This window comes from Rhodamnia argentea, chromosome 9 (assembly GCF_020921035.1).
Source record: "Rhodamnia argentea isolate NSW1041297 chromosome 9, ASM2092103v1, whole genome shotgun sequence".
NCBI classification, from domain to species: domain Eukaryota; kingdom Viridiplantae; phylum Streptophyta; class Magnoliopsida; order Myrtales; family Myrtaceae; genus Rhodamnia; species Rhodamnia argentea.
The window spans coordinates 7090372-7114926 of NC_063158.1; the positions used below are offsets into that span (position 1 = coordinate 7090372).

A 24555-nucleotide genomic window follows, 5' to 3' on the forward strand; every position below is an offset into this window, starting at 1 on the left:
TGTTACTTCATGGGCAAGCATTGTCACAGAGAAAGAAGACTGCAGAATTGCGGCGGTACAGAAGGCCTGCATGATTTGATGATGGTTTTTCTTATTTTGTTTGAGTTCTGCGATATTATTAACATAAACAGCGTTAACAGATTGGTGAACTTAAGTCTCTTGTCTGCGGGTGACTGCAACATGGAGACCTCCATCGATGTGAAGATTGATCATTGTTCTGTAGTTGACAGGTTTCTTCTCGTCAGCCAATTTGAACGTAAAACAGCTCAGCAACACGGCGGAGAATATCTTCATCTGCCTATAAGCGAATTCTTTACCGAGACAAATCCTTGGTCCAGCCTGCTCAGCAACAATAGACGCTAAGATGAACGAAATTTAATGAAAAAAAAAAAGGAAAAGGACTGGGTTGCTACTTGCCATAGGTCGATATTCGAATAACCTGTTTCCTTGATCTGAGAGAACTTGAATGTAGATGTTCATAGTGAGATGAAGAACGTATATGGAGAAGAATGAACCACATGATGCATGCAATTTTGTTCCTATTCAAATTACTTAATTCTGGCAATGCACCAATATGAAGGTCAAACTGAAGGTGCATGCAGCGGAGTGAACAGGTCAATGCCATTGAATTTGAGTTTCATTTTTTTCTGACCTGAAAGGCTGTAAACTTGAAAGGGCTTTCAGGTTGGAATACTCCATTCGAATCCAGCCATCTCTCTGGACGAAAATCTTCTGCATCATCGCCCCATATGAATTTCATCCTGCCCATTGCATACGGCTGAAAGGATACCATGTCTCCTTTTCTTACACTGAACCCATCTGGGAAAACATCATCAGAAAAGCAAATTTTTGCGTCCTGATTGAACAATAATTTCAAAATTTATTAGCAAAGCCAACAGATAGATCTAAATTGAAAACTGAATTGATAGCAACTGTAACAAAATCAAAGAATTAAGATCACAAGAGCTTACGAAAGGAATTCTAACTGATCATCTAAGTCATAATTTTTATGTCGGGGTTTGAATGCATTTTGTGCTAGCTAAGGTGAGGGAAGGGTTGCGGCTTGAACGCGGGACTACTTCCTGAAGAAAAATGGCCTTTGCCTAGTGGGCCAACTTAAAATTTCAAAGCTGACGGGACTAACCACTAAAAATCAATAACAAAACAATGCAAACTTGTATGTATTTTACGGATACATTTAGGATCACAAGCCTTCCATGGACTGTGGAGACAGAAAAAATCAAGATATTCCTCACCACTGGAAGTGCAGGATAGAGCCGGAGAGTTTCTGTTATCGCTGCATGGAGGTAATGCGTCTTTTGTAGAGCCTCTTCCCCCATATTTGCAGCAAAACTGGCAAAATCCGAAATCTTTTTGACATTGCTCATTTGTTTTACTTCTTGCACAACCTTCTCTTGTATAATTGGATATTTGCAGAGCATGTAAATGAACCAGGAAAGCGTGGCTGCAGTTGTGTCTTTGCCAGCAATAATGAAGTTGAGTATTATATCCCGCAAGTATGTCAGGTCAGTCTCTGTCACTTGGAGAAACCTAGACAATATGTCTTCTTTCTTCATCTGCAAGATCCATGCAACATTCTATCATGACATTTCCACAAAAAAAAATGTAGCCACAGGATTGTTAACTTACAGAAGGATCGTCTGTCGAATTGTGCATTTGCTCAATCTTCCTCCTAATGAGCTTGTATACAAAGTCGTCAATTACTCTGACGTTTTTCTTCAGTGCTGCTTCTGATCCAATATTCAGAAAGTTCTTAATCTTCCAGAAGACATCAACATATCGCCGCAAGGTCATTGCACTTGCATCATCAAAAGCCCTACTGAATTCAGCACCCTCTTCGCTTGTTCCACACATGCTATCCAGTTCAACTCCAAATGCAACTTTAAATATGGAATCCAGAGTTGACTTCATAAATAAATCCTGCATAAAACATCTCGTTACACGATGAAGAAACTACAGCAAGATTATCTAAGTCATATTCAATAATGCAAAATTTACCTGTATATCTACAATTTGGTCAGTACTTGCTGCTTCAGACAATATATTTGCCAACTTAGCAGCATTTCTTCGGAAGACTACACTGCTGAAGTCTCTCAACACTTTTGTGGAGAACTCATAGCTTGACACTTTCCTCTGCTGGCGCCACTTATCACCATCGACAGTGAAAATTCCGTCCCCTAATAGATCCTTTAGAAGGCTGTAGTTGTACCATCCCTGCGTATGGTTTTAAGTCATATCATGCAATCCTCAAACTTGGGCTTGTGCACTAAAATCTCTATGACTAACCAGCTTTTTGTCATCCGACTCTCTCGCAGCTCATTTAACATCCAGAAAGGACATCCACGAATACTTTACCTTTGTTATGACAATTCCAGTTTTAAAAGCATAACCATTAAGTAGATTTCTTGGGTTAATGAAATCCACAAAATTCCAGAACCCCATTAGCCAGTGTAATCTCATAGTCTTTTCTACTGGTAAATTGAACACTAATTGACTGTCTGGCGTCTGCTTGGGTATCGTCACTGCCATTAGTTAACAAACAGCAACCACAACTAGCAAGCTACCCAGCATGCCACAAACTTCGGCTGGCAACACTGACATTTCACCGTGGCCACCAGTTCTAAATGGAATTTGCCCACCTCCCCATTAAAAGAACTAAACCACCCACGCTGCCATGCAAAATATAGGAACCCAACTTTCTAGCACCACCAGCATCGCAAATGGATAGCCTGTCACTGGCCATAAACACCGAATGGCAAGAATTTTGATGTATTGATGTCGGTTTTAGTGTGGTAAACATGTTTGAGACATTATCAAATACTCGAAATGCATGTCCATCCGTATTATCAAAAAGATGCAACCAAAATCCCACTTGCAGGAAATTAATTACTAGGATGAAGATTCTATTCTTCCAACAACTGAAAATCAGTAGATGTCATTCAGCGCAACCACATAGCAGATATTTAACGAGAGACAAGTCGGAACTCTGAAAGGGGTACGAGACCGTGAATACTTCTTCCATCTTTTTCACTAAAATCCAAGCCATACATGGTCATTGACGCAGGTACTCTGACTATAGTCACCCAGTCGTTTGGATCGATAGATGCAGAGCACCATATAATCAATCTTTCGACCGAGTGAACTTTCTCCGCCCCCAAGAAAAAAGAGCCCCGCTGCGTCTTCTCCTATAGGCACTCGTAAACACAAAAAAAATTGGGGGGCACTTTATAAATCCATCATCAACCCTGAACCCCAACTTACCTTGCCATAATTCTCAAAGTTGGTCTTGAGCATGTACTCCACGTTGGCCGGGTCAGAGGTGTAAACCTCGCTCCTGAAAGGGCTGAGCAACCTGTAGGTCCTGTGCTTGCCGGCAAGATCGGTCATGTAGTGGTGCAAGCGACCGAAGTTGAGGAGCTGGTTCAAAACAGTCCCAGCGACAGGGTGGTACTTCTTGGCCGCCGCCTTGCCCCGATTCTGCTTCAATGTTTTGGCGAAGAGGTGGGCGAAAGCCAGAGCCAAGACCAGAGCCGAAGCTGTGAAGAAGATTGGGTCGGAGAACAAAGCCGGGGCCATGTTTGGAGCGGGCAGCGGAGGAGGAAGCGGTCGGGGTCGATGGGGTTCGCACTTTACAAAGGCTGGGTTCTTGTTTTGTATGTCCGCCAGTGGACAGGCTGGACGAGAAGCCATGTACGGTGAGAAGTTAAGCCATTGCCTGATTTGAAATCTCACGCGGATTGAGCTATGTTGTACGATGGGAAAAAAATCTTTGTTGTACGATGTGGAAAGATTATAACGGCCCACTGCCTCCGACAATCACAGCCTCCGAGAATGGATTGACCTGGTCCGCTCGAAAATAGTTCCGCCCAAATTCATTAATTTTCATGCAATATAAATTTAATAATCCAAAATTACGATACATTCTATTCGATTCATATTACTAAAACGCCCTTACCAAATCAAGATGAGAGCATGGAGTTGGCGAGCAGAGATCTAATGAGGGCAAGAGAGAGTCATAATGAAAGGTACATCTATATTATTTTGGGTTTCACCGTTTCACGCCCATTCATAACTCATTTAATTAATATAATTAATTATAGGACGACTTAGCTCCTCATGGGTTGACAAATAAGATTATGACTCGTTTTGACAAGTTACCATGTAATCACCCACGTTTGGCATATGTTTGTAAGGCACGCACTTATAATGGATGTATCGAAGTCATGACATCTCAAAGCTAAACTATTGTGAATATAGATAAGCGAATCGATAAAATAGACGGAAGGAAGAAAAAGAAAATCTGACACGGTATTTACATGATTCGATTCGTTGGAATCTACGTTTACGGGGAGAGCAACACGGAATTTCACTATAGAAATAAGCCATATAACGAAGATAATAATTACTCGAGCATTTAAATACATTTAGCGTTTCTAATAACTCAGACAGTGTTTAGTTCCTCACGATTTCTAGTGAAGTCCCGCTCAAGGAATTGCACAAACTCTACTAGTAAGAATTTAACTAGCTGAATCACTCTAGTGTAATTACAATAAGAAAATCTCCTCCTACCGAGAGTTCCTACGTTTTTTTCAAGTAAACTTTGCGTTTCTCACTTCCTAGAGCTCCATTTATACTAATAAAGGATGAGAGGTTCACATGGCATCCTGCTTCATCCTTGTTCGAGGACTCCTTTAATTACTATTTTTAAATTTTTGATGGGCGAAATGACACTTTAAATGTCAATATTTATGTACGGTGCTCACATTGATATCGATATATTTTTTTTTATCACTTAAATGTCATATCGGAGAAAAAATGATCACTTAAGTGCTAATGAAGAGAGATTTTAGCCGAAAAAATACGTGGTATTTATATTTAAAACATTTTAGTGCTACGTCATTTATAAGTCCACAAATTTTCTTATAAAATATTAGTCCACGTAGACCGTAGGAAATTTTATTTGAAAAAAAAGTCTATGTGGCAATTTTTACTAAAAAATCATTCTTAAAATTTAAAAAAAGTAGAAAATATTGACAGCTTTTTTATTTTACTTTTTTTGTTATTTAGTTATGGGAAAAATTCAAAAAAGGGCCCGAAGTCTTCTTGTTTTTTCAAATTAGGGCCCCAAGTGAACTCTATTGCAAATAAGGGTCCAAAGTGACATGGTGTGTTTCAATTAAGGGATTGAAGTAGCCATAGTATTTCAAGAAAGGGTCCGGCCTGAAGGGCACTTTCGTCATTTCACATTTTAATTTTTTTGTTCATTTTCCTCCCTTTTTTTTCCTTTTTTATTTATAATTTTTAAAAAAATAATAAAAAAAAGCCGCACAGGTGGGAGGGCTGCCCCTCCCGCCTGTGTGGCCGCCGGTGCATCGCATATGGGGGGGGTGTCGGCGACGACGGTGAAGGCCCGCCCTAATAATATAGTCTTAGACCGACGACAGTCTAAGCCTCAACCGCGGGGTCCTCTGGTGGCGCGACGGCTCAAGGTATTGGGTCGGGTGCAGATCCGAGCTTCTTGGGCTCGGATCTGGTGGCGAGGGGAAGGCGGGCCGGCGATTGAACAAATAGCCGGTGGCGCGAGGTGGAGTCGGTGGTTGAGTGGGTGGCGGTGAACAGAGAAGGAGATAGGGGTTGGACCTCACCAAGCTCGTGGGTTCGTGGGTCTTTCGGCCGCGGGTTCAGGGGCTCGAAATGGTGGCAGCGGCGGCGAGAGGCTTAGACCGACGGTCGAGCGGCGCGACTGTAAGTGGGTTGAGGTGGACGGTTGGCTGGCATCTACAGATGGAGGGGTGGCTGTGAGCAACAGAAGGAAGGAGAAGGAGAAGATGAAGACGAAGGAGAAGAAAGAAAAGAAAGAGTAGGGGAGGGCCTGGTCGCATCAGGAAAGAAGGAGAAGGAGAAGATGAAGACGAAGGAGAAGAAAGAAGCATCAGGAAAGAAGGAGAAGGAAAAGATGAAGACGAAGGAGAAGAAAGAAAAGAAAGAGTAAGGTAGGGCCTGGTCGCATCAGGAGGGAGAGAGAGAGAGAGTGAAGGAAAAAAAAAAGGTGTAAAACAGATAAAAAAATAAATAAATCAAATAAATAAAAAGACGAAAATGCCCTTAAAATCAGACCCTTTTTTGAAATTTTATGATCACTTCAAGCCCTTATTTGAAACAATATTCACTTCAGGCCCTTATTTGAGAAAATGAAGATACTTCAGGCCCTTATTTGAAACAGAGATCATTTGAGGCCCTTATTTGAGAAAACAAGAAGACTTCGGGCCCTTTTTTGGATTTTTCCCTTTAGTTATTTACCTTAATTTCTATTTTTTTTTATTTTTCAGTACAAATAAGTGAGTAAATTTTGATTTTTTTTTGCGGATAAAAATGATGCAGATTGTATTATCATTTTGCATATACAAATGCTGATTTTTTTTTTTTATAGTTTTTAGCCAATTCTTAATTTTTTAATATTAGGTGGATTTTTTTTAAGTAAGTCGCGGCTTTTTTTATTGCTTAGCGAGATCCTCCGGTGAGTCACATAAGATTTCTGGTAATGTTAATCGGAGTTGGTACTCAAATAATCGTTTTAAAAAAAATTGATATTTAAATAATCCAAAAAAATATTGATACTAAAATGGGCGCCGTACACAAATATTGGCACTTGAGATGTCTTTATGCCTTTTTTTGATATAAAAAGTTAATTTAAGGTAAATTTATTATGTGCGTACTAGTTCAGGTATTTTGACGGTAAAAAATAATTTTATTTTACCTATAAGTAGAAAAACCGTTTTTTTACTTCGAAAGTATTCCTCCAATCAAAGCACTTCGTCGCGTGTTCTTCAATGGACCCACAATTTTACGTAATTCCTCTCTCTCTCTCTCTCGATTGATTCAATTCAACACAGTTTGATCCGCTTCTCGCAGAAATGAGCTTCCTCCGAGGGTTCATCGACTCGCTGGGCTCGATCTTCACCGACGGCGACCCCGCGTACGGGTCGCACCCGCGGCCGCAACAGCATCATGCGGACTCTCCCTTCCCCGATCCTCCGTCCATGGACGCCGGCGGCGCTGCGGCCGCGACCTCGGTTGCGAACGAGCGGACGGCCTACAAGCTCAAGGGGTACTTCGATTTGGCCAAGGAAGCGATCGCCAGAGCGGTTCGAGCCGAAGAGTGGGGGCTGGTCGACGACGCGATCGTTCATTACCGGAACGCCCAGCGCATACTGCTCGAAGGCAGCTCGACCCCGATGCCTTCGTATATCAGCTCGCGGTATACCCATTGTTGGAGTTTAAGCGCGGTTTCTTGTGCTTGGAGTTGCTGTTTGTTCGAGGATAGTGTGGTTTGCCTTTCGGATTGATTGGCTTCATTATTTTCTGGATAATTTAGCTAATTTTATCCCCTAGAACTATCTTGTTGAAGAATTTAGCTTGCTTTAGCTACTAGAATTATCTTGTTTGAGTGATGGTTGGAGTTTGCGCTCCTGCATTCGTGATTCCCCCTAAAGTCTTGTATGTGCTCTGAGTGAGGTGATTGGACCATATCCATATTGAATATCGGCTAGTAATATCAGAAGAAGTATACATTTTCAATGATCTGCTACATATGCAATTATGGCGTGTTTGCCCTAAATCGGCAACCAACATGATGTCTGCGGAGTAGTAGAGTAGTGCTAGTTGGGAAGTGTTCCTGGCAGCAATAAGTCTTGAATGGAGATAAAATTGTTATAGCTTTTACATGTGAAATAAATGAAACTAATTGAATGAAAAAGATATTGTTCTATAACTCAGCAGAACTGAATCTCACTGAGAAAGAACCTGCCACTCCACCTGGGACATTAGGACGATTATGATGAACAACTGAATTAGAGCAAACACCAACCCTGCTAATTGGTAGGGAATTTCCATGTCCAACAGCATGTCTATAAGTTTGGAACAAAATTGCGGAAGTAACTTCTCCATTTGATTTCAGTAATTTTTGTTGTTTATTTTATCCTCCCATCATGAATATTGGTGGTACTCATGCATTTGTCTAATTACCAGGTTGACGTTTTTTCTGTAGGGAGCAAGAGAAGGTAAAATCCTACCGACAGAAGATATCAAAATGGCAGGATCAAGTCTCAGATAGATTGCAAGTTTTAAGCCGGAGAGCTGGTGTGTTGAGTACTTTTTATGAGGAGAACTGTTGCCATTCATCTGTCATTTCTTTTTCTCTTTCATCTCTTACTTGTTCTTTGTCTTTCTCAAACAGGTGTTGCATCGACAAGTAAGGTGTGTCTACTGTTGCATATATAGTTCTTCCAGATTTCTTCTTCAAGAAAACTCAATTAGCATTGCACCACAAATGCCAAGTGATGATATCAGTTGTGAATGGAATCATTACTTCAGAGAATTACAAAACACGTGAATTGAGTTATAAGTTTCTACACAAATACCTGAAATTTCATAAAATGACAGACATAGGTCACGTGTCATGACACGACACATATAGGTTAAATTGAATAATTGCTTAATAACTCTGCATGCTAGTCTTTTTCTGGCTACTTCCTCTAGATAATTTTCTCTGCAATGTTTTTGTCTTCCGTTTGAAAGTTAAAATACCTTTGCTCCCTGTCGTTATTTTAACTTCAATATGTGTCATGCATCATTCATCCAAAAGCAAGACATCAGCAGGCGATTGAGCTGGATAATGGATACTTTTAGTTCAATTATTTTTCTAACTTGTATGCAGAGCACCTTAACTAATGTGCATGCTGCTCCAGTGTCGTCAATGGCATCGAATGGTCTTAGGTATGCAATTCAAAATTCTCCTCCTCCTGGTAGAAACAATAGACTATTGAGGAGTCAGACAGAGAAAGTTGCTAGTGCAAAACCGGCGCAGGAATCTGGTAATGGTTATGAAGCAAAACTGGTTGAAATGATAAATACTGCGATAGTGGATAGAAGTCCATCAGTCAAATGGGAAGATGTTGGTAAGAACTTATGATTCAATTCCTCTATCTTTGAACGTTGCTACTATCTTGAGTGATGTGCCAATTGAAGTTTGTTTCAGCTGGTCTGGACAAGGCAAAGCAGGCTTTGATGGAAATGGTTATTTTACCGACAAAGAGAAGAGATCTATTCACGGGTCTGAGAAGGCCAGCCAGAGGTAATATTTCATCTGGTATATGTAGATGCTCTTGTATAATCAACTTGTGACCTCCCAGAATTTGTCTAATGGGTGAATACTGTGGACTTTGTTCTACAGGTCTGCTCTTATTTGGTCCACCTGGTAATGGAAAGACCATGCTTGCCAAAGCAGTCGCTTCAGAGTCAGAGGCAACATTTTTTAATGTTTCTGCTTCTTCCTTAACATCAAAATGGGTTAGCTTTTCACCTGGATTCTCTTTATATACCACTAAATGTATTGAGTATTTGACTATACATTTGTGATTGATGTACTAGGTGGGCGAGGGTGAAAAGCTTGTGCGGACTCTTTTTATGGTTGCTATCTCCAGACAGCCATCAGTTATATTTATTGACGAAGTATGTTAAAGACTCTACAGCCTTCGAAAGTAAATAATCTGCCTTGTCTGTTTCTTCTTGTTCTTACTATTCATACATTTGTAATTTGGACAATAGCAAATCAAAAGGAAGATAAATTCTAATTGAAGGAAAAAAGCTGCATGAGATTTCGGACTTTCCTTTGAAGGCCGAATACCATATAAAGTGAATAATGTTGCTTTGCTTAGTCTTTCAAATTCTTAATGTGTTAATGGGAATAGCCTCTGTTATGGCTTTTCTCCCTTTTGTGGGTGTTCTTTTTCTTTGTTCCTTTTTTTTAGGCTGAGGGGGGAAGGACGCGTGGAGTGGTAAACCCTTTCCATAGGCTATTCATCTTAAGCACTGCCTCATTTGTTGATTTGCAATCTCTTTATGGGTTATCAGACATTTAGCACAATTGGCAGTATTTAGCATCAACAATTGCAATTATTGGTGGCTATAATGTGGGCTTTTTTGTTGGCTATTTGCATGGCGATGCCTTTGGTTTGACCTCCTGGATGTGATTTATTCATGAGAACTTGTTCCATGGCTTATGTTGTCTGATTTTTTTGGACATATTCCATATTTGCGTGGTGACATTATTGAATTCAAGTCGACTGAGGAATTGATATTTCTCAATTCTCAACAGATTGACAGCATAATGTCTACAAGATTGGCAAATGAAAATGATGCTAGTCGGCGATTGAAATCAGAGTTCTTAATACAGTTTGATGGGGTTACCTCTAATCCTAACGACTTGGTGATTGTCGTTGGTGAGCTCTGAGTCTTAATTGAATTAGTTTTTCTCCTTCCAGTTTTTTTGGGCAAACCTAATGTCTTCTGCTATTAAATCTGTTTTCTTTTGGCTGTATCACAAGCTGAAATGCAATTATTTCCTGATGCTTGTCCCCATTGATGTAGTCAAGTGGAGGTGTACCTCCTTAATTTTGTCAACTGATTCATGAACATTTTGTAAATAATGCAACAATTATTGGAATGTCAAAACGGCTTGGACTTTACCTATATGCTATGAGTGCTTCCAGAAAATTTCCGAGCTAAAGGCTTCTTTATCTCTTGGACCAGTTGAGGACACGGTTCTTGCTTGTATTTTGATATTGAAGACCTTCCGTGTGCCGAGATCTATACTGCCTTTAGAATATATAACCATGTAACGCACCAGTTTGAGAGGACATTATCATGTATATTTGGAATTCGCTGTCTGATATCTGGCTCCTTAACTGACTCCTTGAAGTTGATGGCAACTGAACTGCTGCATTTAAGATGTATAATTGGATTGTGGGGTTCGGTTCTTTTCACTTTACTAGCGCGACTTCTGTCAAATGCAGGTGCTACGAATAAGCCACAAGAATTGGATGATGCTGTTCTGAGGAGACTGGTGAGTAATTTTATCTGGCAAGAGCAGGAAAATAGTGGCAAAATTGACTCTAGTCTGCGATGACTCCTATGATCACTTGTAGTATTTTGTGCTTCTGAGGGTAATTGCTAACTTATATATGCTCCAGTGTTTGGATGTGATATGACTGGTTGCACGGTCGTCTTCGTTTGTTGGAGTCATTATTGACATCGAAGTGTGCATCTCTGCTTCTTTATTAAATGGCACTTTTGTTTTTTTGGCAGTCTTGATTGACATGGAAATCTGCATCTGTGCTCTTTTATGGAATGGCATTCTGTCTTTTTGGTTAATGCACTGATTATAGTTGAGGAACAGCTTTATTTTTTTCTAGTGCTCATTTCTAATATTTAATATCTTGCTAGATACCTCGTTGTCCTAATACTCAGTTTTGGTGTCATTGTCATAGCGAATGCATAGTGAATTGCAATTCCAACTGTCATTCTATGCTTTTGGGATATGGAATAGGAAGAATCTTGACATGATAATCAACTTTAACTGCTTTTGGTTGAGTTACTGGACTGATTTTACTCTGAAATTTGAAAATAAACAGGTGAAGAGAATCTACATACCGCTACCAGATGAAAATGGCAGGAGACTTCTTTTGAGAAACAAACTCAAGGGCCAATCATTCTCATTGCCTAGTAAGGATGTGTTCTTGCTCTGTTCTTTGCTACATAGATGTCCTGTTTTAAAGAACTACATTATTTGTGTTTGTTGATTTGTTGGGCAAAGTGTCTAGACACCTTTTGCACTTTGAGCCATTTGTAATTTGACTTCGTGATTTTTTTGGGGTAAAAGAATCCTCTCCATAGTACAGGAGGTCAACTGATAGACTGAAACCAAATAGCTGATAGATCCAGAGGAGTAGCTTCTTAATGGCACAAATAGCTTTGGGTGAGAGGTGCTATACTGTGGCCAGTGTGACTGTTGGGAGGAGGTTCTTGATGGCTCAATTCTCGAATTACTTGGCAGAGCAGTTGTGGATGTATATTTTTTGTTGATTTTGTCTTGGTGATGGAAATTTAGTCGGACTTGCCTTAAAAATTGGGAGATATAAAAAGGAAGGAGGGGTTCTTGCTTATTCTGGCAAATGGTGGAACTGCAAAGAATATGTAGGAGGCTCAGAAGAAGATCGATTCACCTTGGCCCAGTAATACTCAATTCCTGAACTTACCAATTAGCAACAATCAGTTCAGACAAGCTCAAAATGTGAACGAGGTCACCTGATTTCTATGATGGTACAGAGCCATTATTAGTGCCTGACGAAGCCAAAATTGCTACTTTACGCCTTGCTTGTTTCAAACTTTTCTCTTTCTTTCTAATTTAAGCTCCTGGCAATCACCCGCACTTCCATGATTATTTTAGAGAAATTCTTTTAAAATAATATTTTTGGATTTTTTTTTTTTTGAGCTTTCAAATCTCTTCTGGCCTTTTGGGAAAAAAATATTCCTGTTCATCCACTTACATGTATTCTCACTGTATCAATCGCAAAAATAAGTATCTTGGTTTCTGCATTCGACAATGTATATGCTATGTCATTAGAGCATTTTCTAGTTTTTTTTTTTTTTGGTCGGAGAGCATTTTCTAGTTGATGTGCTGCTTTAATTTCTTTGCTGAAAGAAAGATTTACGTTCATGTGATGTCACAGGTGGAGATTTAGAAAGACTTGCAAGAGATACAGAAGGTAAGTTAGCTCTTTTCTCATGCTAGTCCTTGATTCTGTGCGGTGTAAACTGTGGTGCGATTCTCATTATTGCACGCCCATAAGATTAAAGTCAACTACCAATGTAGGGTATTCTGGAAGTGATCTGCAAGCCCTATGTGAAGAAGCTGCTATGATGCCAATAAGGGAGCTTGGAACAAATATTCTCAAAGTCAAGGCAAATCAGGTAGAATAATCAAGCTACTTTCTACACTTAGTCTGTTCTTGTGGGAACAAAGAAGAATTTGGTAAAAATTTAGCTTAAATGCGACATTATTTTGGCCGTGTCTGAGTTATTAGGTTGTGAATTTTGGTTTTCTGTGAGGGTGAAGAAAAAGTAATTACTAATGAAAAAATCCAGTTTGAAATTATAGTTCCATGGTTCAATCTATTTTGGAAACAAACCTAGTGAAGTTTTTATGCCAAGAAAAACATCTTTGGACTATATTCAATATTTGGGAGCTTAGAAATTAGCTTATCTATGGCTAACTGGGTTTTTGCAGTCTCTTTATCTTTTGACTTTAAGCTGCAGAAACTTGCATTAGTGATTTTTCTATTTAATGATCGAATTAGAGTTTTTGTGTATGATGTCAATCTGTAACACCGCAAATTTTCTAAAAGATGAAAATCTAAACTCAGTCATTTAAATATCTTTTTGATTATCAAAATTAGTATTTTGATAACTAAATGTAGGGATGAGCAAATGGACGGTTTTAAACAGTTAAAATGAACAGAACTGAACTGAAATTGTTTGGTTCGGATTGGATATGAGGGTTCTTTTCAAAACTTCAAGTTAAGCTGAATTGTTTTTGTAATTTTTCAGATTGGTTCATCGTATAATTTATTAGACATTCTACCTTAAGCGAAGATTACATAGCTAATTAGTTATCAAAAGTTCTATTTGGTTTGGTTAGGTTTGGTTTGGTTCCAAATCCTTATTTGGTTGGAGTTTATTTTAGGTTTTCTTGAATTCAACTGGCTTGGTTGGTTCAGTGTGGATTCTAAAATGAACCTAACTAAATTATGCTCATCCCTTTGAAAGACATAAGTTAGAAGCTGACACCTAGCTTCTTGCTTCTAGCTCCTATTTTTATTGCCAAATGCCATTAGTTGGGGACGAAAACTCCCCCCCATCACACACTAAACATTCTCATAGTGAACTGCCCTCCCTGATACAAATTTGGGCTTGGAACTTGGGATCCATAAAGAATTAGCTGATAAGTGATCTTAGAAACTAAATATTACAAGCTTTCCAACATGTGAGAATTGCGCAAATTGGAGGTCGCACAGCGAAGTTATGTGTGTTCTGAGGTGACTGCGTCTTTATCATCTAGCTATCGGGCAAATCAGTTGCCGGATTATAGGAGACCTCGCCTGACTATTGGGCGAGTTGCCTAATAGAAGGAGCATTATTGACTATTTGCTTCTATCCTGTCATCCTTGTACCCACCTTAGCCGCATGACATCTCTTAATGTCATTTGTTGCTGTTGTCTGGTATTAGATTCTCCAATCTGCAGCATTTATTTTCCAGTAAAATGCAGCATGGTTGCGTTTATATTTCATAAGGAGCACTGATTCATATTCTAGTTTCCACCTTTTTCTAACACAAAACCTTGGAAGTATCGGTGTTCATATTCTAGTTTCCACCTTTACTGCTGCATTACCGGCAAAGGGCTTCTATGGATAGAGTTCGAAATTAGCATTGAATTTGGTTTTTCAGAGGTCACCTGCAACTCCATGAATATCTCTCATCATCCTGGTAACCTTTTGAAAATCTTGTTTCACATGATTGGTATTCTATTTTCACCAGGTGAGGCCTCTTAGATACGAAGATTTTCAAAAGGCGATGACTGTGATTAGACCAAGCTTACAAAGAAGCAAGTGGGAGGAACTTGAGCAGTGGAACAAAGAGTTCGGCTCTAGTTAGAAGGTTTGTCTCGGTTCTTCGACGAACGCCTTGAGAAGCCAATGCAGATGCAGAGCTCAACTGGATTGTTCGCAAAGACGAGTGATATCAATAGATCAATGAACTTGTATATAAATCACAATTCACATCGTGTACTCCTTATCGTATCGTGTATAAATCACAATTCACATTGTGAACTAATTATTGCATCGTGCTCTGTGGTTGAGCCATGTCGCATTGTGTACGATATTCGGATTCTTTCGTATCGAAACATGGATGTGATGCTCACGCGATTAATCAAATCATTTGATTGATCTGGTTTTTCCTTCCATGGTTTTTTGATGGGGGCTTCTAATTTTGTTGGGGAAGAATGACAGTTCATTCATGGTGTCTGAAAATGTTAGGAATTTGTACGTTCGATCGATTGCAACCTTGGTGACCTAAAATCAATTTTTATATAAACTTTACAATGAGATTGAGGAGTTGCACTAACCTTTTGGAGGCCAGTCAGGTTTGGGGATTTAGTTATGTTAAATAGTTAATTGGCGCCGCTTTTAGGTGCCTTTTCTCTTTTACAAAAATTGTTTCTCTTGCGTGATTTTTTTTTTTTTTTTTTGGTTTTTCATTTCAAGACATGTAAAGCATATCTGATTACGCATAAGGGCGCCATCAATAAAATGAAACGCTCGATGAAGTTATTTAATCCACAATTAAAACTAGTAACAAAAAAACCAAGCAAATTAAATTTTAATTCGGACAATATTAATGTGGAGCCTCATTGTGAAAATCGGACAAGACCGTTAAAAATATAATGTAGAGAATTATTGTCCTAAATCTAAGAATGATGCATGATTCATTTTTTGGGATTGAATCTTTTATATTGTTAATTAGAAGAAATTGCACGAATAAAGTGGGCTTGCACTTCCCCTTGACAAAATTTTCTTGGGAATTTTCCATTTGTGGTTTTCAATTAGTTTTCAATGAATAATTATGCGCTAATTTAATAAAAATTATGAATAATTCGGGTAAACAATATGTATGACGCTGTCATTGCACCTTAGTATAAGTTTCCCCAAACTTAAATGGAATGTTGAATCAGACAAATTTGTCGGTTACGCCACGTCATCTGCGCCACTTGATACAAACTTCAAATGAATTACATCTAAACGGTGCCGTTTGGGTGGTAAACATGGGTGATTTCAAATTCCAAGTCTCCCTCCTCTCCTCTCCTTTCCCTCTGTCTCTCTCTCTCTCTCTCATATTGAAGACCCCTGGAAGGAATTTGCAGTAGCGCCGATCCAAACAGAGATGAAGTCGGAGGGAAGTTCAAGGGAAGGATGGTCGTTGCGGGACTTCGAGATCGGCAAGCCCCTCGGCAAAGGCAAGTTCGGCCGAGTCTACCTCGCCCGAGAGGTCAAGGTACACCTTCCATCGCCGCAAGATTTGTTTTTTTTTTTCCCCGCATTCTGATTCAAAGCGGAATTCGTGGAAGATGAAGACGACAGTTTGAATTCGTTCGTGCGCGGTCGTTTGAAATTGGAGACTTCCCGCAGATTTCCTTGCGATTGTTGATCCTCACATGCTTCGGAATCCTAGTTCGTTCGTGTCCTTCCGCCGCGCGACCTTAGGTCCGATTGATGTTGTTTGCTCTGGACATTCGGAAATTGGCTCGATTTGGTCGAATCGCACGCTCAGTCCTCTCCTCTCCACGTTTTTACTAATTTGTCTAGTTATTGAAGCAAATGGACTTGGATTCGGCATTCATTTTTTCCTAAATGACTAAATTTTGTTGCTATGGCCGTCCGTTTTTGTGGCAATTCATTCTGTAATTTCACTTTTTTAATCTGTTTTGGCTTTTAGAGCAAATACGTAGTGGCGCTGAAGGTGATATTTAAGGAACAGATCGAGAAGTACAAGATCCACCATCAGTTGAGGAGGGAAATGGAGATCCAAACTAGCCTTAGGCACCCGAATATACTGCGCCTCTACGGTTGGTTTCATGACAGCGAGCGCATTTTTCTGATACTGGAGTATGCTTATGGAGGCGAGCTGTACAACGAGCTGAGGAAGCATGGTCATCTAAACGAGAAGCAAGCTGCCACGGTGATGCCTTCTTTTTCAATTTTCTTTATGTTCAATGCTATTTTGAAGTTAGCTTATGGCAATAGCCTCATTTGTCTTTTTAAAAATTGCCTCTACTGTTGAACTTCAGTACATTGCCAACCTCGCACAAGCATTGGCCTACTGCCACGAGAACCATGTGATTCACAGGGATATTAAGCCAGAAAATTTGTTGCTTGATCACGAGGTATTCGCAGAAATCTATTTATGTACTTTAGCGGGTTCGTTTTCTTGAAATTAAAATATGCTAACTTCATGTTGGTATGAAGGGGTCGGTGAAAAGTTTAATGTTGTAAAATGATTCGTCTTAAAAAAGTTGCGTTTGGGTTACATTGAATCTGCTTGTGGGACAATTTTCTTTTTAGAGTCACACACTGAAGAATGTGGCTGAGACTATGATTGGATGATTAATTTTTTGAATTGTTGCTTTTTGAAGGAAGCTGAACCTGGTTCGGTGTTCAGTTTGTGCTACAAGATCTTTCGAATTGGGTCATGGTTCTTAATTCTCATACCCTCCTTATGGGTGGTCTGCTCTATTCCTGTGTGTATAATATCCGTACAATGAAGTCATTTATCCAGTTATGAAATAACCAAGCATAGCTAGATACAGTTAGAGGTGTTCCTGATTGAACAATCATTTGTGTATTTACCCTTTCATGTTGTAGCTCAAAGTAAGAGGAGCTTCAAGTTTTGTTTCTCCTTTGGAGTCTGTCGATTGCTCGTTAAAAGTAGACTCGCGTATTTAAGGCCATTTACCATTTATTATTGGTCAGATTTTATCCATTATAGGTCAGCTGGGATGAATCTTTTAACACATTGGTAAAGACGAAGGCAGGAAAATATTTCAAGGAAAATAACACAAGTTATATTTGTACAGGGTAGGCTGAAAATTGCAGACTTCGGATGGTCTGTACAGTCGAAGACCAAGAGACGCACTATGTGTGGAACTTTAGATTACTTGGCACCAGAAATGGTGGAAAATGAAGCTCATGATCACGCTGTAGATAACTGGACTCTGGGTATCCTTTGTTATGAGTTCCTTTATGGCGTCCCTCCATTTGAGGCTGAGAGCCAAAGCGATACATTTAAAAGGTAGAAATGTGATGATTGCTTTGAATTAGCTCCTTCACCCCAGCATTAAAGAGAACCAAAAACAAGTAACTTGTAGTTGAATGCAGGATAATGAAGGTGGATTTGAATTTTCCTCCCGTTCCTCGCATATCTTCAGAAGCTAAAGATCTTATTTGCCAGGTAATAAGCATGTTAGCATTTGGTTTTCTCTTGATACATTGCCAGCAATGGTGGCAGCGGGTATATTCAAGAGCTTGCTGAATCGTTTTCCGTTTCTTTTGCAGCTTCTGGTTAAGGACTCTGCAAAGAGGCTCTCTCTTCAGAAGATCACGGAGCACCCTTGGATCACCAAGAATGCAAATCCTGAGGGTATCTGCAATTAGTGTAAGTTTGCTTTGGCTGCGAAGGTGTAGGATGATACCTGAAACGAGGTCTGTTGGATCAGTGGATGCCAGAATAGGCATTAAACCCTCTGTGTATGCTGTACATGGATGTTCTTACGTCAGAGGGATGAAGATGCAGAGAGTAAGAGACATTTTGTCAGAGGCAGATGCATTTGCTGCTGTCCTTTTTCTGCTTACAACAGCTTCGAAATCCCAGCCATCAACTTCCTCCCAACCGGGATGATGAATTCTGAGATGCAAAGTTGTTGAGGGTGCATCATTGTACTTGTTTTGCAGAAAGGCGACTTCAAGGAGAAATTCTTCTAATGTTGCGTTTTGCAAAAAGAAAGCCATTCAAAGAGAATTGTTGTCATTGATGGTATGGCCTTCAACTTCAATTGGGCACTCCTAGCTTTTTCGACATTTCGGCCTCACGACTTGCACTAACTGGCGAAATTGTCGTGTCTACCGTTAGCTTTTACACAGAGAGAGAGAGAGAGAGAGAGAGAGAGAGAGAGAGAGAGAAGTAGATGAAAGATCAAAAAAGAATGGTGTTGACAAAGGACCACGAATTTGGATTGATTTTGCTCATATGAGCATATCCCTTGTTTCCAATCGGACTGAAAAAAGAGGAAACATTTCCAAGTCATATCCAACAGCAGGCAAAATGAGAAAGCCATTCCGTCGTGTCACTGAAACCCTTCATTCTCTCACCAATCGAATTTTCAGTGAAAATCTTGCAAATGACAATGAAAATTTGAGGTCAAACAAGCATGCGATCCTACTGGTAAAGTAATTGGAGGATGGGATCGAAGAGTTTTAGGACCAAGATTTGATCCTCATGAGCATTGCGCGCACACATGCATAAAAGAGAAAACGAGACAAATATAAAAGACAATGAAAATTCGAGAAAATTCAGCCAGCCAGACAGTCTTCTATAATTTTGATTGATTTATCGGTTTCTGCGGTCAAGTATTTCTATAAATGCTATAAACATTATAGAAGGAAAAGATACGAAGGCTAAAATAATCTTTTTAATGTTCAAATATTTAAAACATTACATTTATCCAGCATGCATATATGAGTAAAATCTTGAACGGTATATAATGAATTTCGATGTGAAATCTTAATCTTAGTTTATTAGAGTAATCGGTTACCACGTCTTGTCATTATATTTATCAAGTCGTGTGATGCATAAGAATAATATTGTCGAAACTTAAGTAAATTATTGCAAAGTACTAAAATATGATTAATATAAAATGAGAAGTAACGATTAATATTTAACCACCGATGATGATTTTTGGTGGCTTTTTCTTAGTAATTAACGACATGCACATCATCCCACGTGGACAATTTTTTTTTTTCCTTTTTTGGCCTTTTTGACTAATGTTTTTCTCTTATTTATTTTTTTTTAAGTTCCCTTGAGAACTTCCTATTGCCTCCAAGCTAACCTTGGAAAACCAAACACCATCGCACAAGGATAAGTCAAAAGCCAATACCTATTACCCTCCCAAACAACGCCGATGGCGGACAACCCCCACGGCACCGCCGCCACTACCGCCGCCGCCGCCACGAGCGCCTCGCCTTCGCCGGAAAAGCGCCACCGGTCCGTCTTCGAATTGCCGCCCGACTTCTTCGACTCCTGCGTCCTCCTTCAATCTCCACACTCCTCCTCCTCGACGACCGCCGCCGCCGCCGCCGCCGCCGCACTCGTCCTGCCTTCCGAGACCAAGGCCTCCCTCGCCTCCGACCTCAAAACCCCAGAGGATAGCCGCGAAGGCGGTAAGGGCTGCGGGGACGGTGTCGCCCTGGCCAGGTGGACCTGCAACACTTGCAAGGCCGAGTTCGTTTCGCTCCTCGACCAGCGCTCGCATTTCAAGTCCGATTTCCATCGCCTCAATGTGAGCTCTTTTGACCTTTTGCAGTCTCCCTGTTCTCTCGTTACGTCGATTCTCCAAGGATTGGGTAGATGCGGCTGTGTTTGGTCGTAGCTTAGAATGATCAGAGTGTTTATTCGAATGTTCTGATGATGATGACCGATAAATTTGGCTGGCGGTTCTTAGGCGTAGTGAGCTTAGGGGCCATTTGATTCGTGGACTATGGCTGGACTTCTGTCTACCATGTGGATCCTCGGATTCTAAAATCGCTCTGGCACGAGGCTTTTCCCCGGGTAAAAAGTAATCTGATTCAAGATGAAGCCTGAGGAAGAACTTTCGCAATCTATTGGTAATTGTGAGATTATGTGAAAGCATGACCTTATAATTGTTCTAAACGGAATATCCGAACATGCCATATGGGTATGACCCCTATCCAGGGTGCTGGTTGTGCATAGTACCCATTTTCCCCTTTCTTCGAGTTGTCGTGAACATTTGCTTGAACTTGGAGATTTCACCATTTAACTGTGACAAATTAGCGTGTATGATTTTGATAAAGATATCTGATTTATTCAAATTTCCCCTTTCTTACTTAGGTAAAGCTGAGCCTTGCTGGGAAAGATGTCATGGAGGAGGAGGATTTTGATAAGCTGACATCTGATTCATTGAAAGACTATGAGATATCAAGCATATCAGGTTCAGAAGATGAACTTGACCAGGGACGCGGGCTCCACAGCGAATTTAATAAGGGATCGGATGAAATTATTAAGCAGAAGATATTTCTGCAGCTTCAAACTGGCGAAATAGTTTCCATCTGGAAGTCCTTTCTTCAGAGTGAGTCTGAAGTTATACTCTATGACAACGGTAAAGCAGTCGCTGTTTATGACAGCGGTTCCTTAACCACATTAAATGTGAATGTAATCATTCAGAAGCTGAACGATCTGATTTGTGAACCAAGGGATAATACTCGTCTGAGGATTGTCTTGCTTGCCAGTGGGGGGCACTTTGCTGGATGTGTTTTTGATGGTAATCATGTTGTGGCTCAAAAGACATTCCACAGGTGAGTTCTGTACCGTCTGAAAGGTTAAATAATCAGAAAATAAACTCAACCGCATTTCACTGTGAACGTTCAAAGTGTCAGATCATTCAGTTATGCATCTATAACTTTCATAATAATGTAGATTCACTTCATCTTGTGTTAAATTTCTTTTTCACCTGTACTAATTAACGATCTGTACACTGAATATTATCCCTCCTTCTAACATATACTTGTGGAGGAATTGTTCTCTGAATTCATTTTCTTTGCATAAAGATATGTCGTGAGGGCTAGGGCAGGCAAGAAACAGTCGCTTAAGGATGCAAGTGGCAGAGCTGCGCATTCTGCCGGAGCCTCACTTCGGCGGTATAATGAACTCGCCTTAAAAAAGGTATCTTGCCAGACTCTTTGATTAAGTAATTGGCTATTTCCTGCAATTGCATTATCATGCTTCTACAAGAAACTATTTGCTGGTGGTGAAGTAGAAGCCCATATAATAAAAAAAGTACATAAAATGAGGAACAAATCTATTGTATCTCCTCAAGGAGTTTTGCTGTACTCGTCTTTTCCAGTTCGACTGCTATTGTTTCATAGTTTCATACTATTCCATAAATCTTCTTCAGTCTTGGGTGATCAAGTCTTTTCTCCTTAGTTCTTCATGGATGTTTCCTGAGCTTCTAAGAGTAAAGCATCTGAATGACTATCTTTTCCCTTTCTATGCATGATTATCAAGTAGAAGATCTGGTAACGTATTTAACATAGCTATGTCTGTATCCTTAACAGATTGAATATTTCTGTGCTCCAGGATATTCAAGAGTTACTTCTTTCTTGGAAGCCTTATTTTGATGCTTGCACCAGTATTTTCATTTATGCACCTTCAAATAACCGCCAGCTTCTTTTCAGTGGAGAGAAGCCATATTTTGGTCATTCTCAATCCGTCGTACGTAATATTTGCTTTACTGTTCGGAGACCTACTTTGAAAGAAGCCAAACGTATATACAACCAATTGACCCAAGTTGCGTATGAAAATGGTGAGAAAGAAGTAACATTGATGGAAGCAGATAAGTCGCTTTCAAGCAACAGTGCTGTGGTCCATGATGAACTGGTTGCTATCAAGGATGAATTGGGTAAAAGATTGGCACATATGGAGATGATTGAAACTTGTTCAGGTCCCATAAAGCCTGATACATTAATATCAAGTGACAGTGACAATAATGAAGTGATTGGTAGATTGACGCCATTGCATGAAGCGACAAAACTGGGAAATGCTCAGAAGGTTCTGGAACTTCTGGAAGAGGGGATGGACCCTTGCGCAAAAGATGAAAGGGGACGGACACCATATATGTTGGCAAGTGAAAAGGAAGTGAGAAATGTTTACAGACGTTTTATGGCCTCAAACCTTGATACGTGGAACTGGCACGCTGCTAAAGTACCCAGTGCGTTAACGAAAGAAATGGAGGAATCTCAAGCTTCTAAGCAGGTAGATTTCATGCTCCATGCTAATTTCTTTGTGGTTGTGCTCCTATTCATCAATTGTTCTCCTTTCCCATCAGTAATTAGTTTGGGTTAAGTTCCACAAGATTTTTATAATTGAAGCATTCATTCCTTAGGATTTAATTTCCGTCTGGCTGGCTATCTTGTCAAACTTTGTATAGTTGGTTCTGGTTCGGATTATTTTCCTATACGTTATGTTGTCTTGTATGATAAGAGAATCGGTTCATTCATTCTATAATTTTGCTTAAACATGGATATTGATCTTTCGTGCAATGAAGGCATTAGTAGCGGTGGTCACATCAGATGTACTTTAAACTTCAAAAATCTATTACTGCTAAATTTGGTATCAGTCTTCTATGTGAGCATTTGTTTTATGTCTTGTTGTGTCAGTCTTTTCCTCAGTAAGTGATACCTTATATTTGTCTCTGTTAGTTTGTTGTTCTGTCGTCCTTTGTTATAGCACTCAAGTCATTCTTTTACAGAGTCAAGCTTATTACTAACTTTCCTGGAGGTTTTCAGGCAGAGAAAGATGCCAAGAGAAAAGCCAGAGCGAAAGAGTTAAAGAAACTACGTAAGGCCAAAGAAAAGAAGGATCATGTGCGTATTTTGATGTTTTCTGATAGTTACAGTAATTTCTTAAAATTGTTTATCTTTTCCTAAGCTGTAGTAGTTTTCTTCTACACATTTCCCCTAGATGCAGATTATGTGCGATTAAAGAGGCTTTTGGAATGAATGACGATATCTTCTGAAAAATCATTAGCATTTTTGGTGATTGTTCACGCTCGTGTTTGTTTGGCATTTCTGCAAGAGAATGATGGTTGGTTTCCTTTTTTTTTTTTTCAAATATTGAAGGGAAATATGAGCTCGCTCGATTTCGTCTAGGTTCCTACTTAAGAGCTGGGTTAGGAGGGATGAAATCGTAGGTTTTCCCTCGTCATTTATGGATTGATTCACTTATTGTATTTATTAGAACCTAGGAGTGATTTGCCTTGCTGACCAAGGATTAGCCGTGCCTCTGATGTAAGCCTTTGCCCTAGGCCAGTGTTATTTAGTAGTAGAACTGCTAAAAGTGGCAACTGACATTTGGTGTGCCGCATGCTATCATGTGACTTTCTAATTTCATCCTTTCCTCAAATGGGTGAATCCAGGCTCAGGCTGCAGCCTCTCAAAATGACGTGAAAGCTCCTGGAGATGCATCTGCTAGGAAAGGACAGTCTCAACCTAGTGGAATATCTCAAATATCCAAAGAGGTGAGAGAACAATCTCAAGGAGCCAAGCCTTCACTACGTTCTTCTTTTGTTTGTTCGTTGGAGTTGCGATTGATCGGTCCTTTTCTGCCCTTCTTCTGCTGCTTCTAACACTGCCCATTCATGCAAAGTGTAGTTCACTGATCTTATCCAGAAAATTGTCCACTGAGATTGTTTGTGAAATTAGTACTGATGTATTGATGCGTTCTTTTCCTCTAAATCTTTACTCAGGAGCAATTGAAGGCAGCACAGGCTGCTGAGAGGGAAAAGAGAGCGGCCGCTGCCGAGAGAAGGATGGCCGCAGCTGCAGCCCTTAGTGCTCAAGGCAATAGTGGGAACTCAGCACCAAGCACTTCACAGCCAAAAAGCACGCTAAGTGGAGATACCAACTGCTCTTGTTGTTATGTCTCATTGGATGGTAAAATACCATTTCATAGGTATAATTACAAATACTGCAGCACTACATGCATGCATCTGCATAGAGAAATTCTCGAGGCCGGATAAATGCTACCTTAGAGCGTAACTGAACATATAGCGCTGTCATGACCAAAAAAAAAAAAAAAACATATAGCGCTGTCCCCCCTTTTCTTTTGTATCACTGGTATAACAATTGAAACACATTCAGTGATGTTTACCTTTGTTATCCATCATTTTCACTGTACGATCCTGATTTCAATCATCCGTGGAACTTCCATCCTTGTCTTTAGGATAAAAAGAAGTTGGGAATTTTAGGAAACAAAATAAGCGCCAACACAATTAGAGTTGGTAATACAAAATT

At 39.9% G+C, this 24555-nt stretch overlaps 4 protein-coding genes across 9 annotated transcripts; 3 read left to right on the top strand and 1 right to left on the bottom strand.

Annotated features, from left to right (window-relative positions):
• Nucleotides 1–99: 99 nt before the first annotated feature.
• Nucleotides 100–3670, bottom strand: LOC115744433 (cytochrome P450 704C1-like). The gene is made up of 6 exons (XM_030679616.2): nt 3283–3670; nt 2020–2235; nt 1651–1941; nt 1257–1577; nt 653–856; nt 100–339 (listed from the first exon to the last, which is right to left on the bottom strand). The coding sequence occupies exons 1-6, from the start codon at nt 3595–3597 to the stop codon at nt 151–153; spliced, it is 1536 nt and encodes a 511-aa protein (XP_030535476.1). The 5' UTR covers nt 3598–3670; the 3' UTR covers nt 100–150.
• Nucleotides 3671–6821: 3151 nt separating this feature from the next.
• Nucleotides 6822–14880, top strand: LOC115744435 (spastin). 2 transcript variants are annotated; one of them, XM_030679617.2, is made up of 14 exons: nt 6822–6869; nt 6934–7279; nt 8069–8160; nt 8258–8277; nt 8738–8978; nt 9059–9154; nt 9254–9369; nt 9451–9531; nt 10178–10301; nt 10875–10924; nt 11493–11583; nt 12591–12626; nt 12734–12831; nt 14456–14880. In XM_030679617.2, the coding sequence occupies exons 2-14, from the start codon at nt 6936–6938 to the stop codon at nt 14570–14572; spliced, it is 1506 nt and encodes a 501-aa protein (XP_030535477.1). In that variant the 5' UTR covers nt 6822–6869; nt 6934–6935; the 3' UTR covers nt 14573–14880. The 2 variants fall into 2 exon arrangements, with proteins under 2 accessions (XP_030535477.1, XP_048141020.1); XM_048285063.1 differs by lacking the exons at nt 12591–12626; nt 14456–14880 and having other exon boundaries at nt 6822–7279; nt 12670–12793.
• A 901-nt stretch (nt 14881–15781) lies between these two features.
• LOC115744436 (serine/threonine-protein kinase Aurora-3) lies at nt 15782–18461 on the top strand. Of its 2 annotated transcripts, XM_048285064.1 has the most exons (7): nt 15782–15970; nt 16412–16654; nt 16764–16859; nt 17550–17764; nt 17851–17923; nt 18028–18127; nt 18330–18461. In XM_048285064.1, the coding sequence occupies exons 1-6, from the start codon at nt 15860–15862 to the stop codon at nt 18124–18126; spliced, it is 837 nt and encodes a 278-aa protein (XP_048141021.1). In that variant the 5' UTR covers nt 15782–15859; the 3' UTR covers nt 18127; nt 18330–18461. The 2 variants fall into 2 exon arrangements, with proteins under 2 accessions (XP_048141021.1, XP_030535478.1); XM_030679618.2 differs by lacking the exon at nt 18330–18461 and having other exon boundaries at nt 15783–15970; nt 18028–18292.
• A 1115-nt stretch (nt 18462–19576) lies between these two features.
• On the top strand, nt 19577–24485 carry LOC115744431 (ankyrin repeat and zinc finger domain-containing protein 1). Of its 4 annotated transcripts, none has more exons than XM_030679609.2 (8): nt 19577–20027; nt 20597–21060; nt 21313–21427; nt 21842–22516; nt 23050–23127; nt 23679–23780; nt 24009–24305; nt 24341–24485. In XM_030679609.2, exons 1-7 carry the CDS (start codon nt 19650–19652, stop codon nt 24279–24281), a joined length of 2085 nt encoding a protein of 694 aa, XP_030535469.1. In that variant the 5' UTR covers nt 19577–19649; the 3' UTR covers nt 24282–24305; nt 24341–24485. The 4 variants fall into 4 exon arrangements, with proteins under 4 accessions (XP_030535469.1, XP_030535470.1, XP_030535468.1 ...); XM_030679610.2 differs by having other exon boundaries at nt 24009–24302; nt 24338–24467; XM_030679608.2 differs by lacking the exon at nt 24341–24485 and having other exon boundaries at nt 24009–24313.
• Nucleotides 24486–24555: the final 70 nt, after the last annotated feature.